Here is an 18,836-nt window from a genome sequence, read left to right on the forward strand (position 1 = left end):
AACAGCATACTGTACACCATAAGAACAATGCATGTTGTTATCTTTTGTTATTGTATAAACAACAGGCAAAGGAATTAAAATGCACATGCCAACTACTGCAATACATTTTTTGAAACAACACATAATATTCCATTTAAACATGCTGCTTTGTTTTGTTTTTGAAAATAACTATAACCTCTGAGATTTAAGTAGTGTAACACATTATACCTCAATCCAATTTGCACAATGCTGATGTTTTTACAGACTGCCTGCAAGCATGTCAAAATAAAAAAACACAATTGAATTTTCAAATTGTGTGTTTTTTGAAGGTACCGCAAAGTGGTGTTAAATAACTGCACCAAGGGAGTAAAAGAAATGTATACAGCACGAAGACAACAATGTCCCAAGAAACCTCCAAGCGGACTTTTGCTGACTACGAAAGATGGTAAACTGACTGCTAACCTGGGTGCTAATGTTACCTTCCTGGTTCATCTAAATGAGGTGAGAACACATGATCGAGGCACAGCACAGAGGTTTAGCTGGTAAAGAGCAAGTGACATAGCTGTCTTTAATTCATTAAGTACCATGTATGTTACATATTATGTAATCCATTGTAATCAAAACTATCAGTGCCATTGAGGGGTTGATATGAAAAAAAAAAAGAAGAAAAAAAAAATATACAGTATATATAAAATATATATATATATATAATTTTAGTAGTGATGGAAATTCCGGCTCTTTTTAGGGAACCGGTTCTTTTGGTTCGGTTCACTAAAAAGAGCTATTTCTGGCTCTTTCGGCTCCCAAATGGCTCTTTAGATTTTTTGTCGCTTAAATAAATATATTACCAACAACAATTTAAAACTATGCGCAATATGAATTACTAATGTAAAAAAATGCACTAGATCAAATGTTTGTTGTATAAAATACACTTTTATTTATAAACTCGACTATAAACTCAAATAGAAAGTGCAAAACAAGCATTTAACTATTTACAAATGAACTTAAATAAGGTTTAAAAATAAAAATTTTCAAGTGAAACAACAGACAAACAGAATTGCACAGCAAAATATAAATTAAAATGTGTAAAATAAATATAAAAGGAAAAATCTGCATCCAGAAAACAGTGTTCTTCAGTCTAGATTTACATTCAGAAATGCCAAGTGCCTCAACTTTGAGGGGCTGATCCTATTTCTTCTCTCCGTTAATATCTGTCCTGCTTTTGAGAAGATTCTTTCAGATGGGACTGAAGTGGCAACAATGCACACTAGTCTCCCCGATATGAAATTTTAGTCTTGCAGACTTTACACTCTGCCTTAGCTTTGTCAGTTGTTGTATTGAAATGTGTCCATATATTGCTGTGTTTTCTCTTGTCACTCATTTATGAACAGTTTTTTTTTTACCTTTCCGTTTATACAAGCGCTCTCCTCCTCTTTCTCGTCTCTTCCCTCCCGTTCGCGTTCGAGTGTGTGTGACTGCTTGCAGCGTGCTGTCGTGTGCCCCTCCCCCCTCTGCTGCTCAGCGCTGAGCGCAGACACAGAGACGTCACACACACATACTCACCAATCAAATGCGGCTTTAGAGAAAAAAAAAAAGAGAGAGAGAAAAAAAAAAGCGGCTCCCAGTCAGGAGCCGGCTCCCGTCGTTCACGTCAAAGATCCGGCTCTCAGAGCCGGTTCGTTCACGACCGACACATCACTACAAACTGACAAAGACAAGAAAGAAACCAGCAAACTAAGACCCCTTCCACACAAAAGCCAGTTTCAATGTATCACAAGTTTCTTACCGTTTAAAAGAGCTTGAAACCGATCACTTTTTAAACTTCACTCCAGAGTGGAAAGACGCGCCCCGTACGCGTCCGTCTAGACTCCATATGCAGGATACTCATTGAATGATGACGTAATGGTCGCAGATTGATGACGTATGCACCAATTCTCGCGTGACTGCACGCAAAACGTCAGTCTGTCAACAACAATGGCGGATAGCCGTGTCGTAGTCGTTTTGCGCAGCCTCCTTAGCTTGCTTATGCTTTTGCAGCAAAATATTTTGCTTCTTTATTCCCACGCTCAACAACAGTGTTGTACTTGAATCACCCGACATTGTCACTTCTCCTGTGTTCGTTTTTTTCATGTTGTTTTGATACATGCAAAGCCATGTTTGGTCTGTAGATTGCAATAAAGTTAGAAACAAAAGTGTTTGTCTTCTTCGCTGATTCTCTTTCTACGCCTTCCGTTTACTCCCTGTGGCTGTGCTACAGCGCCACTCCATCCTTGGCATATACATTACAGCCGTTTAACGTCCTCAGCGTCTTCTTTTGGACACACACAAGTCTTGAAATGCTTCTGTGTGTATGAGATTTGTTTGAGGAACAAAGTTGGCTTTGCTTCCATCAAGACGGGGCCTGAATACAAGCACTGTGTGCAAGCAAACTGATGAGATGAAGAGCACCTGGATAAGACACAAATAGCTGAGGGAGCATATCCAAAGACACGAGGGACCAGATTGATGAGCACAGGTGGAAACATCCATCCATCCAATTTCTTAACCGCTTGTCCTCACAAGGGACACGAGGCACTTGAGCCTATCCCAGCTGGCTTCAGGCAGTAGGCGGGGTACACTCTGAACTGATTGCCAGCCAATTGCAGGGCACACAGAGACAAACAACCATCCACACTCACAATCACACCGATGAACAATTTAGAGTGTTCAATTAACCTGCCATGCATGTCTTTGGAATGTGGAAGGAAACCGGAGCACCCGGAGAAAACCCACGCAAGCATGGGGAGAACATGCAAACTCCACCCAGGAAGGTCGAAGCCCGGACTCGATCTCACGTCCTCTGGACTGGGAGGCGGACGTGCTAACCATTCACCCACCGTGCCGCACCTCAGATGGAAACAATCAAATAAAATAAAAAACTAACAGAAAAAATAGCAACAGAATACATGAACCAAAAGAAAACAAGACAATGTGACAAAAGCAAATACAAACCACAAACCACAAAAACAGATCATGATTAAAAAAAAAGAAAAAAAAAGAGTCCAGTATTTAAACAAAATTGAAAAAGCTTCCGAATCATCCCACAATTTTTTCAGTTGTATCCAGCCTCTAGGCATTTTATTGTATTGTATGGCCATTTTGTTGATGATTTAGAGTCATATTTAAAGCTGCTCTAGATAGCCCATTTGTCCAAAGATATCTTTACAATAGCCTTTTTATTAACCATTTATGACTCAAACACCTTTTAACTAGACAGAGAAATATTTTGGCTGAAATTGCGTGGGAATGCTGAAAAGCTGAATGCTGTTAGCTGAATTCTAAGATTTCAATGCATGTGCTTATGAAGTAAATTGAATGATGAATTTTGTGAAAATAAAGATTTTATAATTATAGTTAAGTGATAAGTGAATAAAAAGAGAACTTGAAATGCAGTCTGTTTAAGGTGGGATTTGAACCATTGCCTCCTGGTTACCGGTCTAAGCTTCACCGGACTTGATGTCATCATTGAAGTGTTGTGAAATGGTAGTGAAGGATGTCTTGCTGAATGCCAGAGTGAACGTGTCATTGAAAATTAAATTTTAAACGTTTTAAAAAAAGGTTAATGAAAGACAAATTGGGTAAAAATGACAAATTATCAATTGTAGATGAATGATAAATAAAAAAAAAAGAAGGTGAGGTTTAATCATTTCAGAGAAATTATAATCCATTTCGTGATATGTTATTGGTATCGAACCATCGAATGTACTAAAATGTGGTCCAAGCAGGATTTGAACCCAGGTTCTCCATGGTGGCAGGCAATTGCTCCAAGAATTGAGATAATGTGACTTATTCAAATTAATGGCTATAGGCGTATTTATTTTTGAAAAGTGTCATCTGATGTACCATACAATGGATAATCATGCAAGACCGATATTTTTCATTCTGGATTTGGGTTTGCATTTCCCGCCCTCTGTCTTTGGATGTAACATCATGTGTTTATTGTGTACGTGGAGAAAGCTTTAAAATTTAGACTACGCTAAAAAACGGTAATATGGATGCTTGGACAGCAACTGGCAGTTAGGAACTTCCATCACTCGTCAAACGGTCCTTCTCATTCTGTGAATTTTTCCGAGGCTTCGCGTCATAAAGTATTTGCTGAAAATGTGAAAACACTGGGCGAAGTGTCAGTGTTGGGAATTGACTACTGACCGAAGTGCCCACCTCTGATAGTATGTACTATATATAGTATATACTGCTTCATTTTCTAAAACTTGAGGTCCATCTACGTAAAAACTACGTAAAAAGCAGTCAAATGTTGAAAAACGGCGCACAATGAACTTTTGTGTGTTGTTTTTTTGGTACACCCTGTGACCTATAGAGTGTAAGTACAATTGTTGAATATTGAGAGAGCCTCCTTAAAGGCTTACTATTGGCAAACTTTAGATACAGTCTCTAACACAACAGCATGCTACAGTATGAAGAAATGCCAAGGACAAACATAGGTCAGGAGATCTGATGATAAGTGATGATTAATGAGTTTGTATAATACAAATTAAAAAGTTGATGGAATGAAATGATTACAACAAAAAATATTAAAAAAACATATCCTAAAAAATATTTTGTTAAAAATATAGCTATTTTTCTATCTTCCATAGTTGTGTAACAGATCAATGTGCAAATATTTGGAAATTCTTCTTATTTTTTAATGGAACTGAATCTTGTTCCCTATCCATGTTGTTTAGATGTTAAACTTAAATATTTTCAGTCTACACCAAATTAACCTCACTATTCCAAACAATTCATTTGATTTGGTTTAGATGAAATAAATGTTCTACACTAGTCTGTTGGATATTATTAATATTATATTGAGTTCTTGCTCAGATATAGGTCAACTAAATTATGAAAGGTTAAACAAAATGATGAAAAACATTGATGGACAAGGTGAATGCAAGATAAGATATCCCGTTCAGTCTTCTAAAGCCTCTTTGTACTGATTACAATCATGCGGCAGTTGGTCCCTCTCGGTTAATTCCTATGTGTGATTCTGGTACATTTTTGAACATTTTATAACTCTTGTCTGCCTGTTCTGTGTTTTACACATCAGTTACATTTGGGAGCTGTTCCGCAGTTACTTTGTCAGATCTATTTGAATGTATTGTTTCACAGTCACAATAGCAGGATAATCCTCAGTTAAAATATGAGCTACATAATTTGCATTGATATTTATAGATGGCACCACATTTCAACTTAAAGCCTGGTACACAAATTAAAATAATCTTTTTTTGTGGTATGAGGCACATCCGTTGCCATGAGCCATGGGTCGCCATGCCCGGACTTCAAATTGCTTTGTACATGATGAATAAGAGTCAGTGTTGCACAAATAGAGTATAGGATTATCAAATGTATGTATCAGCCAGCTTCCAATAACAGGACCAAGCCAAAAACGAGCAGAGTTGGAGACTGGTGGCTGAGGAAGTTGGCGCATCTGGTGAATATATTTACTTCTTCACAGCTATTGAAAGGTGAACAAAGATAGCAAGGGGATTTAACATTACCAAAGGTTTTACCACAACCACCGGCCACCTGATTGACTGACGTGGTTCATACATTTCAAATGTGTAAATGAAGTGGCTACATTTGTAGTATCCCGCCATCAAACGTGATCAAATGTGAGGCAAAGTGATGTTTCGCCTTGCGTTTGAAAGAGCTGTCCAATGATTTTTTTTTTTTTATCAGATTAATCACATCTTACTATTTTGATTAATCATGATTAATCACTTATTTAAAAAAGCTTTTTCATCGTAATTTTTTCCCCACCAAATTTGAAGAGCACCGGTTATGTGTTAATTATTTTGATATTTAATGTTATGAGGACGTTTTCAACTTTTTTTGATCCACTGCACATGCTCATCCTCCTCTTTTTCTGTTAAGTTAATTACGTGCATAATTTAAAATGGAAAAAAAATGAACCCAATATTTTGACATGAACAAATATTCTAAATGTGATACGCAAACATATTTATTATTTGCTTTACTTTAATGCATTTAATTATGTTTAATGCTCAAACACAACCTGTGCCTTAAACGTAGCCATCCACTGTCACGCTAAAGGATAATATATGGTCCAAATTAATAGTGTTATTAATCTGCGTTAATTCATGATTAATGCAATATTTTTTTGTGATTAATCAATTAGTTAACACCTTAACTTTGTAAGAACTAGCAGCATTAGAGTATTGGTTTGAGGGATGACATGCTTCAGTGTCAGTGGACATAATATTAACCCTAGCATGCACAAATTATGATAACCTACATCAGGATTTTTTTCTCAACTGTTTTTATTAGTTTATAGGCATGAAAAAAATTAACACCTTAATTTTTTTTAAACATAGATATTTCAAGGAGTTGGTGACATGTCCACTAGGGTGGTTAACGTGCATTCGAGCAAGTGATGAAATATGTTTGTAAGAAAATAATAATTAACAAGAAATAATGTAAACACTATTGAAACTGTCTGTTTGATTTTTAACATTGTGTTCACATATTTTTAACATATTTCAAAGTACTGCAAAAACCTTTACCTCCCCAAAAAAAGAACTTTTTATGAAATGCAGATAGTAATTTTATTTTCTCTGGCAACCATGTGCGCGTCGTCCAAGTTTAAACCTCCACGATCACAATCAGATCGATGCTCCTTAAACACGTCATTCATCCTGTATCAGCAGCGGTGGAGGGTTGTCTTATATTATTGCATTAAATTTAACTTGAAGCCTCCACGATTACAATTTGATGCCCTTTCAGCATTCAGCCGGCGACGGCCGTAATACTCCAACGGCACTTTCATCACGGAGGTTGTTATTGACTTCCGAAGACAGCCTGCCAAAATGTTTTTTCGGCCCTGTGTCTCCAGCTCACATAGTTTTTTTGTATTCGTGCCTCATGCTTTATAATGTGATTATCTTATCATGCATCGTAATCATTCCCACCCGCAAGGCCTTGATTTAGATGTATGAAAGGAATATGATTGGATTTGTACGTACGCACAGGTTCTACATCTGGATTTTTTTATGCGTGCGATGTTTTCTGGATATGGAAGTACGCCGTGTTTTAGTATGAAAGTCACGCAAGTCTTAGTACATGAGGCCCCTGAATCCTTACTCTCATATGAGGACTAAAATACATAAAATATTGCTATAATGAAAGTTAAATGATGATTTAAAGCACAAAAAAAAAAAAAAAAAAAATTGTTTTACTGCAGATGAAGTATTTTCAAAAGCAACAAAGTTACAGCAACATTAAGTTGTAAGCACAATACAACTAATGATGTCCAAAGTTCAATTTAGCTTTTAAATGTAATTGCCATTTCCTCATATTATAAAATCAATACTTGGATGTTTTAACAATTATATAACTCCTTAGTTGTTGCTTGATGTCCCTGGAATAGAAGGAATAGACACTTGTTCCTTCCTTGCACGTCGCATCTAAACTTCTGTCGGCCATCTTGTATCTTTTTATGCACTTACAAACGTTGACCACTGGATGAAAGTGTATGTCAAAACTACACTAATGGCCAACTGTGGCAAAAAGATTCATTTATATAGGAGAAAATGTTTCAATAGCTGTCCACTGTAGTGTCTGGTGCGTTGTTGGACATCTTTTGTAAATTACAAAGTATATTAACAAAAAGAATGCACTTTTTTTTTTTTACGCAATCATTCACATCATTGGACAATGAGGAGCAAAGTGACATCAGAGGCGCCACGCTTGTTTGCATGTGATTTTATCACACTTCTTAACGATGCCTCCAGTGTCATATCTTTTTGACATCATTCTTTAGACAAAGAGAACATGAAATAGCCGCAGAACACTCAACCAAACCTCACACGTGCACAAAATACTGCATGGATGCTACTTTTGAAATTTATTTATCTCATGTAATCCTTGGAGGAAGCGTATTGCATTCACTTGGGGGGAAACATCCTCCTGTTTTTTGGGGGGGGAGCTTTTTTTTTCGGAATATTTTTTTCTGTCATAAAAAAGATATATTCCAATAAACAGGGGGAGGGGAAATGTTCAGAAAAACAGCTAAAATTACTCATAAAAATTGGGAACAAAAACATGGGTTGGGCGGCAATTATAAAAAAAATATTTAAAAAACTGGTGCTGTTTTTTGAGTAATTTGGCAGGTTGCGCAAAATCAAGCAGGTAATGGAAACACATGATTTTCAAAAAAACTCAAATATCGCAAAGTTTTTACGCTCTCATGAGGGGATCTTTGAGACGTGTTGAATAAGAAGTATTTCGCAAAAGTATAATGGAAACACGTTTTGCGCATTCCCTGTAGTCATGTGACACCCGCACTTCACAGATGAAGGAAGTAGGAAGTACGGGAGACACACTTTCGTGTCGGAGCTGCCTCCTGAGGGGATAACAAGTTTTTTTTAAGGACAAAGCGATGCCGCTGTTCAATGCATGTTCCATATTGTTGCATGAGAAATGACTGTTACCCAGGCCAACGAACAATTGAGCGATGCAAGTCCTCGTTGAACTCCATCTGTCCGCACCATAATTCAAGTTATAAACACACACACACACACACACACACAACACCAAATGCCCATGTCTTCCCGATTAGGAGAGAGATATGTTTTTAAAGTAATCTTAACAACCTTTTTGCGTCCATCTTCCGCAATCATCATTAGCACCTCCTACAGAACTGCGAGATCTCGTGAGACGGGACATTACGAGAATTGCACCTCAGAAGCTAAATGCTCTTCAATGGAAACACCGACAAGTCGAAATTGTACTTTATCGAAATAGTACAATATCGTGTTTATTTTTGCGAAAAACTGTAATGGAAACGCAGCTACTTACTGGCTCAGTGAAGGTAAGTATATGAACATGTCAATCAATCAGCATGAGTTAAGTAAGCTAATCAATTTTTCAACAAGCTTTCTACGGAAGCATGCGGGAAAGTGTCTGCCACAAGTCACTTAGAGTTCAGAGGGAGAAAAATAATAAATTACTCAGAAAAACAAGCTGGTGCTCTGTTTTTTGTTTTTCGTAATATTTTTTTCTGGAGAAGAGCACATCATGCATGGAGCAGCAGAACACCCCATAGCAGGAGAGCAACATCACAATCACTGAGTATGTAAGAGCGCCTCCAGGTAAGCATGTACAGAGGCCCCGACTCATGTGGCTAACAGCCAGCGACAGGGAAGCATGGAAAAACTTTGATGAGAGCACATGCACCACCCTTCAGAACACCCTCAAGGGGAACCCAACCTCCAAACTGTACATCCTCGGCCATCTCATCCAGGAGGAAGGGAGAAATCATTTCGGAGACAAACCACCAAGGAGGCACATTACCAAACAAAGCGGAAAGCGAGAAAGGGAATTTTCCAGCTGGTAAAAGAGCGACGCCTCCTGAGAAAGTCATGGGGGAGAGCCGAGGCTGAGGAAAAAGAGGGCTTGAAGGACCTCTGGAACAAGATCAAGGAAAGGCTTAAACACCTGAGGAGAGCTGAAAGGATAAAGAAGCGGAGAAGCCGCAGGGAGAAGGCAAGGACATGCTTCTTCCGGGACCCCTTCAGATATACTCGCAGCCTCCTGGAGGAGAAAAAGACCGGAACGCTACAGGTTACCAAGCAGGAGCTGGAGCAATACATCAAAGACCAGCTGAGTGACAATCTGAGAGCCAAACCCCTTGGATCCTCAGGCCACATACCCCACCCACCTGAGCCCTCCGCAGAGTTTGACACGTCCCCACCCAGATGGGAGGAAGTGAAACAAGTAATTGAACGTGCGAGATCGTCATCAACACCCGGGCCAAATGGAGTGCCTTATAAAGTATTTAAGAACTGCCCTGGGCTCCTGAAGGCTTATGGTTGCAGCTTGGAAAGCGGAGGCCATTCCATCGGTCTGGTGCAAAGCAGTCACCACTTTTATCCCTAAGGAGAAAGTCTCCCAAAACCTCAGCCAATTCAGAGGCATTGATCTGTTGGATGTGGAGGGGAATATATTTTTCTCTGTCTTTGCCAGACGGATGACAAGCTACCTCTTGGCCGGACAAGTATATCGACACCAGCTGCCAAAAGGCAGGAGTCCCAGGGTTCCCCTTGCTGCGTAGAACATGCAGCGGCGATTTGGGAGTCAATCCAGACCGCCAAGCAAAGCAAAACAGACCTGCATGTAGTTTGGCTGGATCTGGCAAATGCTTTCGGCTCAGTTCCCCACCAGCTCATCACGTACGCCCTTGACTTCTTCCACGTACCAACATGCATCCAGAACCTAATAGCAAACTACTTCAACAACCTGCATGTTTGCTACACAACTCGAGAAATCGCAACTGACTCGCACCGGCTCAAGAAGGGAATAGCAATGGGATGCTCCATCTCTCCCATCCTCTTTACAGCGGCATTTGAGATCCTCCTGATCGGCGGAAGACAGATGGTCAGAGGGATTAGATCTCCGACAGGCCAAAGACTACCAGCTATGCGGTGCTACATGGATGACATTACCACCCTCCTCCAAACAGCAGCTTGTACAGCTAGAATTCTCAAGCGGCTGGAAGAGCTACCAGCCTGGGCTTGCATGAAGATTAAGCCACCACAGTCTCGCAGCCTTTCAATCTGAAAGGGGCTCAGGAATGACAACATCGTATTCACTGTGGCTGGTGAACGAATCCCCCTTAAATAAAAGTAAAATAACCTGTGAGAAGCCTCGGTAGGACGTACACGGCCGACCTCACTGACAAGAGCATGGCTTCAGCTGCCACAACCCAACTCCAGGACGGCCTGCGCAAGATCGACCAGTGTCAGTTTATCCTGTACCACCGCCTAATGTGGCCCTTAAAACTGAGCGACATCACCATGGCAATGGTCCTGAAGTTGGAGGCAAAGGCCAATAATTACATCCGAATGTGGCGCGGTCTACCTCGATGCCTCTCCACCACAGCACTCTTTGGGAGAAACACCCTGCAGCTCCCACTGCAGTCCATCAATCTGGGGTACAAAAAGGAGAAGGTGAGGCTCCTCTGAGTTGAGAGACTCTCCGGACCCAGCAATTCAAGCTGTCAATCCTCAGATTCGCACAGGACGGAAGTGGAATGCATCCAAAGCAGTAGACCAGGCCGTAGAGCGGCTGAAGCATCAGGAAGTTGTCGGCTTCACACAGCCAGGAAGATGGGGAGAAGCGCCAAAAAACTGGTCCAAAGCCACTAAGAAGGAGAGGAAAGCTATGGTAATCTCAGAAGTTGCCCAGATGGAGGAGGAAACCTACAAGATCACAGTGTTGAGCCAGCATAAGCAAGGCAGATGGACTACTTGGGAGGCCGTGATTAATATAACCATCACCTAGGCCGACATGTGGCGAACTCCCCAGGCAAGGCTGAGCTTCCGGATTAGGGCTACCTATGACATGCTACCCAGTCCCCGGAATCTTCTCTCCCGGTTCGGCACAGAAGAACCCTGCCATCTTTGCAACGCTCCAGTTCCAAGCCTGTAGCACATCCTTTTTGGCTGCAAGATGGCACTGTCGCAAGGAAGATACAGATGATGGCATGACAAGATCCTGCGCAAGCTAGCGGAGTCCCTGGAGGCTCGCAGGCAGCAAGTAAACAGGAAGAAGCCACCCACAGCCCCAAAGTGGATCCAGTTTTACCAGGCCAGGAATGACAGCTCAGCACTGCCCTTCCCAGTGGAGGTCGGGTGTAGGGGCTTCACCGGGGCATCTACACAGCGACTCCTGAAAACACTTGGAGTCAAAGGAGACAACAGGAAGCGATTCTTCACAACCTCGCAGAGGAGGCCAAGCAAGGGAGCTTTTGGCTCTGGCTCAGAAGAAAAGATAGGGCGTGGGGAAAAGAAGAATCCTAAGCATGCTGCAGAGGACGGTAGGGAGACCTCCCTATCGCTGCTCCACTACCTGGAGATGTTCCGGGGATAATGTAGCGAAACATCAGGGAAGGGTGGTTCCCGGCAGATGACCCTGCAGCCTGCACAATGGCACCGTCTGAGGTGCGTTAGGCAAAAATGCCAAACAGGTACAACCAACTGTGCTTGCATCTTCCCCTGTTTTTCTGAATATTATTTTTTCTGTTTTTCGGAGTATTCGCCCCCCCCCCCCCCCCCCAGTTTTTCTGAATAAGTTTAAAGAAACACAGAAAAAAATTATTCAGAAAAACAGAAAATTAAAAACAAATTACACAAAAAAACAAAGCTCTTCCAAAAAATTAGTCAGAAAAACAAGACTTTCCTCCTATGATGATTTCACATGAGGGTTCGTGAGGGTTTGGTCAAGATCGCAAACGTCCACTAAAGGTTTGCCAACAGTTTTCATGTTTTTTCTTGTTACAAAGTTTGCATCATTCCTGAGTTTGTAACATTCTACCGCTGGAGCGCGTTATCCCTGTCTGCCACCATAGACTTTGAACTGGTCGCCAGTCACTTGCGAACACATACAGAGCACCATATACGCACACATTCTCAAATATGAGCAATTACATTTTCAAGCAAACTTAGGGTTTTTGTTTGTTTGTTTGTTTGTTTTAAAAACCCATGCAAGTATGTGCTATCTACGTGTTTCATCATGCTACCATTAAGTCTATAACACATAATCATGTTAAATTTGAATATATTTATTAATTATTATTATTATGGAATCCTTCAACCTTTGTTTTCATTTGCATTCTCTGACCTTTTGGCTTTCCGTTTTTTTCAGTGCAAATTTAGATTAAATCACATAAGCCTAAATGATATAATTTGTACAAAGGACAAAGCTTAGTTAGTCTTGTCTTCAATTGTAGCCAATTACAAGCATGACTGCATGATTACACAGATTTTATCTAAAAGAACATAATATTTTTCACTCCCTAAATAGCACAGCAGAAATACTCTAATACAGTATAAAAACATATGCACTATCTTGTCAGGTTTAAATTCTACGTTTTTACATGTTATCGTTTGGGTCCACTTATAGTGAAGCTGAGCCAAATCCACCTCAGCTAATACTGATTTGCTTATGAAGTGCATTTAATTACATTTGCAGTGTGCCATGTTCCTGGTTGGGAATTGCTTATTCACTAACATGCTTTTCGGTTTAGAAAGTCTGTGATTCTTAGAGCGAAGTTAATTCTGTGATGGAGAGCATACCCAGCTCTGTGTAGGAAATCTATGTCCTTCAAAATAACCTACGGTTCTGTTCTTCTGGGTGTGCACATATCAAAATGTATCAAATGTCACAAAAAGTTTGATTTCACTTTCAGCAAGTCATCTTGTCCTCTGTGTATTTCATTTCCTAATGTTTACCTTGTTTTTTTAAAAATATCTCAGTACATGTGCCCAGAAAGTGTGCATATATTATAGCGCCCTTCTACAAGAAAGATAACATACAGTAGCATAATCCCATTGTATTTTTTCCCAAATTACCCTTGTGCTGTCTTTCAGGGTGATTCTTTACGAACTAACATCCAACTAGATTTTGGCGATGGCATAGCCGTGTCATATTCGAACCTCAGCTGGGCTGAAGAGGGTATCAAACATCTCTACAAGTCTGCAGGGATATTTTGTGTCACAGCTCTGGCAGAAAACTCCCTGGGTTATGACACAACAACGCTCTATCTGCATGTCACGTGTAAGTGTCCACATTGTTGGAAAGTACGTTTACTGCTACATTTGTAAAACTACACACTATACTGTATAATGATGTGCTCTTTGGACTATCATCTAATTGAACAACAATTGAATCCCACTTAGAGATGAGGAATTATGTAGTATTTTTAGTTTAGCTCATTTAAAATAAATTGTAATACACATTAAATATTTAACAGTTGCTATTGTGATGAAAAAAATACAGTAGCGGTGAAATGCTTAACAGCATGCTTTAATGATTAAAAAAAATAATAAAAAATTACTTTTTTTCTTTACAGTTTAAAATGTTTTAAGTGTTTGTGGATTTCCATAAATATTTTTTATCCATGTCTACCACGCTATTTTAAATTTGGATAGTTATGTTCCCCCCATTTTGCATGAAATTAGCTATCGAAGGCTAATGTGTAATTTAACTATCAGATCTTATTTACATGCAACTCAAACTTGACTCACTAAAATTACACCTCCAAGTTTGGCACATTTCTTTTAATTCTAATCAATTAATATTTGTTCTTCACTCATTACATGCAAATTGAATGTGGGCCGTGCTGTTTCTTGCGGATTGTGGTAATCAATAGAGATACAGTAGGGTCATTCCATGCCAAATCACCCTAAAAAAATCAGAACATTGTAACCAAGCAGGATTTTGATTTTTAATGAAACCTGCTGTAATGTATATAGTGATCTAACACTACAGCAGTGATCTAACACTACAGCCCATATCTCACTAAGCGGCGCAAGCTTGCGATATTAGTAGCAAGTTTTGGTTTTCTTTTTTTCCGGCAGGCTTCGTTCAGTGTTGCCAAACATTGCAAAGACACTCTCCAAACCCTCTTTATAGTCTCAAAACCCTTTTCTTGTCGCAAAGAAATTTTGAACATGTTCAAAATTTGATGGTGACACGAAAATCCCTGGCTCCAGCTCACCCACGTCTCAAATGTCGTCCAGTGACCAAAGGGTACTGAAAAAAAAAGTCATAAGAATAATAACTTAGAGACCCAACAAATCCATTATTTCTTTAGTTAAAATTGTTGAAATTAATTGGTAGATTACATCATTTTGCAAATTATGTTAAAGGCGCATAACAAAACATTGCAAGTACAAGTTGAAAGGAACGCAGATCTTTAAAAAACACACACAAAAAAAACTGATTTAGGACCAAACTGATGGAGCATACACGCATCTTTCCACTATCCATAATTAACAAAACAAGGCCATTTGGAACACTGAAAAAAATGTGTAGGTCTTCCATGTTAACAATGCTCTGACAAATGTTTCGAGTTTACCTAAATTTGCAATGTACAGTATATACTGCATGCTCGTTTTGGCACTGGCTGCTTTTTTTCTCTCCTTTTTTTTTAATCCTCAAAATAATCTCTTTTATTTTTATTTTACACTTCTTTTCTTAGGTCCTGTGGAGCATGTCCAGCTTCTCGCTCCCTTTGTCGTCATAAGACACAAGGAAGTTAACGTCTCCGCAGTTGTCCTACCCACTCATCCACGCACAGTCACCTATTTCTGGTGGCTTGGCAACACTACTGAGGTAACTTCCAAAACTTTACGGTGACTGTGTATACAGTGGCCATTAAAAGTCTACACATTCCTGTTCAAATGCCTGGTTTTAATGATATCAAATGAAACACCACACCGTGAACTTGGCGGACAGGTTTGTGTGTCCCAGTGATCCTAAGAGCTAAATTGTCTGGGGCACCCACAGAAAACAAGTCCTAGTTGAAAGACAGATAAAACACAGCTCACAGACCCCTTATGATTAAAAACTAGGGGGTGAAACGAGTACTCGAGTATCTCGGGTACGAAAATCCTCGAAAAAAGGCTCTAGCGTAGCGGACGCACAGGCTAACTTTTAATTTAACCACTCACTTCACCAATGCAAGGGAAGGAAGAAGAAGCGGATGTTATTTGATTCAAGGCGCGGGAATGAAGTAAAGACGAGTGGAATGCGAAACTGGAGACGACGGCGAAAGGGAACCTGCGGGCGGGTGCTGGCGGCTAGGCCGACTGTCTGCCCTGTAGTGGTGCGCGGATCGATCCAAATATCGATATTACCGATACCAAGTCAGTATTGTACTTGAAAAATAATTTGTTTTGTATGTTGGTTTATGTTTTAGATTTGCAGCATGATAACCTTTAACATTTTAAAATATTGATAAAATATTTTCTATTTATCAACAAACTTTGTCCTAATTATGCCCTTTGTTTAAAAAAACAACAACACAAAAACAGTTGAAGGTTGGAAATTGATTGTGAATAATCAATTCGATGATACAGCTACCTTAATTAATAAAAAAATATATACATATATATATATATATATACATATATATATAGGGGGCTGTTGTGGCGGGGAGGTCACAAGTAAGAAAAAGTAAATTAACAAGTGGACGGTATGTGCTGCTTTGAAGACCCCCTTTTTCTTTTATCGCTCAGTTCCTTACACAACAATTTTAGATTTGGCAGAGGCATCTTTTGTTGAATTAGTTAAAAAAATATACAAGTTTCCTCTTGTAAACATCATTAAGCATATAATTTATACATGTATTTAAGGCAAGTTGTAAAATGTCTGAAGTCCTCGTTTATGTTTAACAAATTTAAAACATCATAAATTATGCTGTTTCTATTAAGTATTGTCTCAAATGTTCTCCAATTTTGATACTGTAAGTGTATAGGATCGTATGCTGAGAAACGTTTCTTGGGATGAGTAATATGGCAGCCTCGCGGCTTCAAAAGTCTTGACAATATCGGCTATCCAGTCATATATACAGATCAGTGGTAGCTGTTACATTTTTCAATATTCATGTCACATGAAACAAAACCGCTCGTTTATAACTCCCGACTGGCTGCAAGAAATTGTAACCATAGTAAAAAAAATTCTAAATATTAAAATGATTTTTAAAAAAAATCATATATTTACAGGTACTATATATATATATATATATATATAGTACCTGTAACACAAAGGAATAAAATGCCTTATTTGCCTTATTACTGGTCATCTCAAATTCACAAATGAATTTACTACCCTGGCGTAAAATGTAAGTGTACAATTAGAAAAAATAAACTGTTGATTAAAAAACAACAACTTTTGATTAAAAGAAAAAAAGGAAATCAATTGTTTTTTTCATTAAGTGGAAATTGTCTTTTTTGTTGTTGTGTACTTTAAATTACTCTTTATCCAAGCAAAAATATATACATAATATATATATAAGTATTCGAGTACTTGATAGAATTTTCAGTATTTGAATACTAAAATAATCAAAAGCTGCGGCCCTATTAAAAACATTAGACCACAATTTCCCTTGTCTGTTTGTGGGTCGCTGTCCAAGTCATGTACCGTTGTGTACTTGGACAAGACACTTGACACAAATTGCCTCCAGTGCCAATGGTTTACGGATGGTGTGAATGTTCGGTGGTGGTAGGAGGTAGGCTTACATTAGCAGCCACTCTTCTGTCAGTCAGCCCCAATACAGCTATGTCTACATATGTAATTTACCACCACCAGTGTGAATATGTGAGTGCATGAACAAGGAATCAATGTGAAGCATCTTTGAGTGTCCAGAAAAGCTCTATATAAATCGGATGCAATGAAATTAACTAATTTTCAAAAGCGAAGAGCCATATCGTGACCACATCTGGTCCAAAGTTAATCAGGATGTAATTTTTGACTAATGGCCGTGGGCCAGATATAGGTCATATTAAAACTTATCTTGTGTTGCTATGGACCAGTTCCGGGCTGGAGTCGTAGCAGTTCTGGGAAACTAACTAATCCACACCACATCAGGATCATTGTTCAAAAAGGCAGATCGCTTTTGAGATTGTGGGACCAACTTTGTAGCAAATCTGGCCTGTGTCCGGCCCAGTTAGATTTTTTCAACTGGCTCATTGGACTACGGTGTATGTGGTCTTAGTTTAAGCAGACTGTTTGTCTTACTTAGATGAAGATCAGATCCAATTTTATGACCATTTCACTTTTATACTGACAGTGATTTATTGATTGTGATCTCTCTATGTGTGCAGCCAATGGTCACATTGGATGGGAGTGTCTCATACACTTTTCTCAATGAGGGAACATATTCTCTCACAGTTCAAGTAGCTGCAGCCAACCTCATATTCCAAGATACCAAAACCATAGTGGTTAGAGGTAAGTCAATTGTTTTCTTAAAACTCATAAATGTTGGATGAATAGCAGCCAGCTGAGTCTGATATCAGCCAACTGATAACCTGTGCATATTGTATACCTTTATCTGGAATTAAGCAATCTGAGTGCAAGTATCTGTAAAAGATGATGATTTATTATCAGCAGGCAGTACTGTATTAAGGTTGACTGGCTGTAATGTGTGTGTATTTAGCCAAAAAGTAGTGCAGGAGATATAACAAACCTGAGGCTGAATAAGAACCAAATGACAAGGTCATAGGACTTAAAAATGAACACCACCTTTATATTCAAGTGAATTAAAAGCTGTTCTTCCCTGGCTCTGTTTGACAGAATTCTTCAAATCTCTTCTTTTATCATTCTCCCCAAATCTGGATGAGTTCAACCCTGATTTATCCGAGTGGAGGCAGGATGTGGGGAAAGTAATTAAGAAGGCTGTTCTCCAAGTGAGTGATTTTCATTTGCTCACTGATGCCCTCCCTTCCTCTCACCTTTCCTGTCCCTCTGTCTTTGATATGCTTTCCTTTCTATCTTTGTATTGGTTATATGACTACTTGTCTAGTTTTTTCTCAATTATTTCCTATACCCCCATTACCTACTCTGAAGTCATTGGTGCGGTAAAAGAACACCCTCAGGCCACCCTGTAATTCATCATCAGACAGGTGTGAAGACGCCTCTGCTTCCCTTCTCCCTCAGGAAATTGCCTCATGAGCTCTCATTCCTTAATTTTAAGTCACACACACTGTATAAAATGATCTGCTAACTCCTGAGTGTGGAAGTTTGAAGGGGCCTATTGATGTTTTACTTTGTGTGTGTGTGTACACTTTCCATACTGAAATGTTGAAGATGTTAGAGCAATCACTATATTTTACACATACATTTCTGACTAGCAACAATATGCCACTGTAAAAACTGTTAAGGTATACTAAGGTGATCTGAATTTTCAAAAGATTAGCCTGGTATTGGGGTTTGTAACAACTGTCAATGCAGTAGATCAGTGATTCTCAAAGTTTTCACACCTAGTACCACCATCATGACCAACATAAAATACAGTAGCA

At 39.2% G+C, this 18,836-nt stretch overlaps 1 protein-coding gene across 5 annotated transcripts in view; it reads left to right on the forward strand.

Moving 5' to 3' along the window:
- Positions 1-18,836, forward strand: part of sorcs3a (sortilin related VPS10 domain containing receptor 3a) — a 300,196-nt gene that overhangs the window by 262,863 nt on the left and 18,497 nt on the right. For all 5 annotated transcript variants that reach the window (XM_077570516.1, XM_077570517.1, XM_077570515.1 and 2 more), the window contains 5 exons: positions 309-480; positions 13,404-13,590; positions 15,017-15,150; positions 17,643-17,766; positions 18,112-18,224. In XM_077570516.1, the coding sequence (XP_077426642.1) occupies positions 309-480; positions 13,404-13,590; positions 15,017-15,150; positions 17,643-17,766; positions 18,112-18,224 (730 nt within the window). The remainder of the gene's footprint in view (positions 1-308; positions 481-13,403; positions 13,591-15,016; positions 15,151-17,642; positions 17,767-18,111; positions 18,225-18,836) is intronic.

This window comes from Vanacampus margaritifer, chromosome 7 (assembly GCF_051991255.1).
Source record: "Vanacampus margaritifer isolate UIUO_Vmar chromosome 7, RoL_Vmar_1.0, whole genome shotgun sequence".
Taxonomy (NCBI): Eukaryota; Metazoa; Chordata; class Actinopteri; order Syngnathiformes; family Syngnathidae; genus Vanacampus; species Vanacampus margaritifer.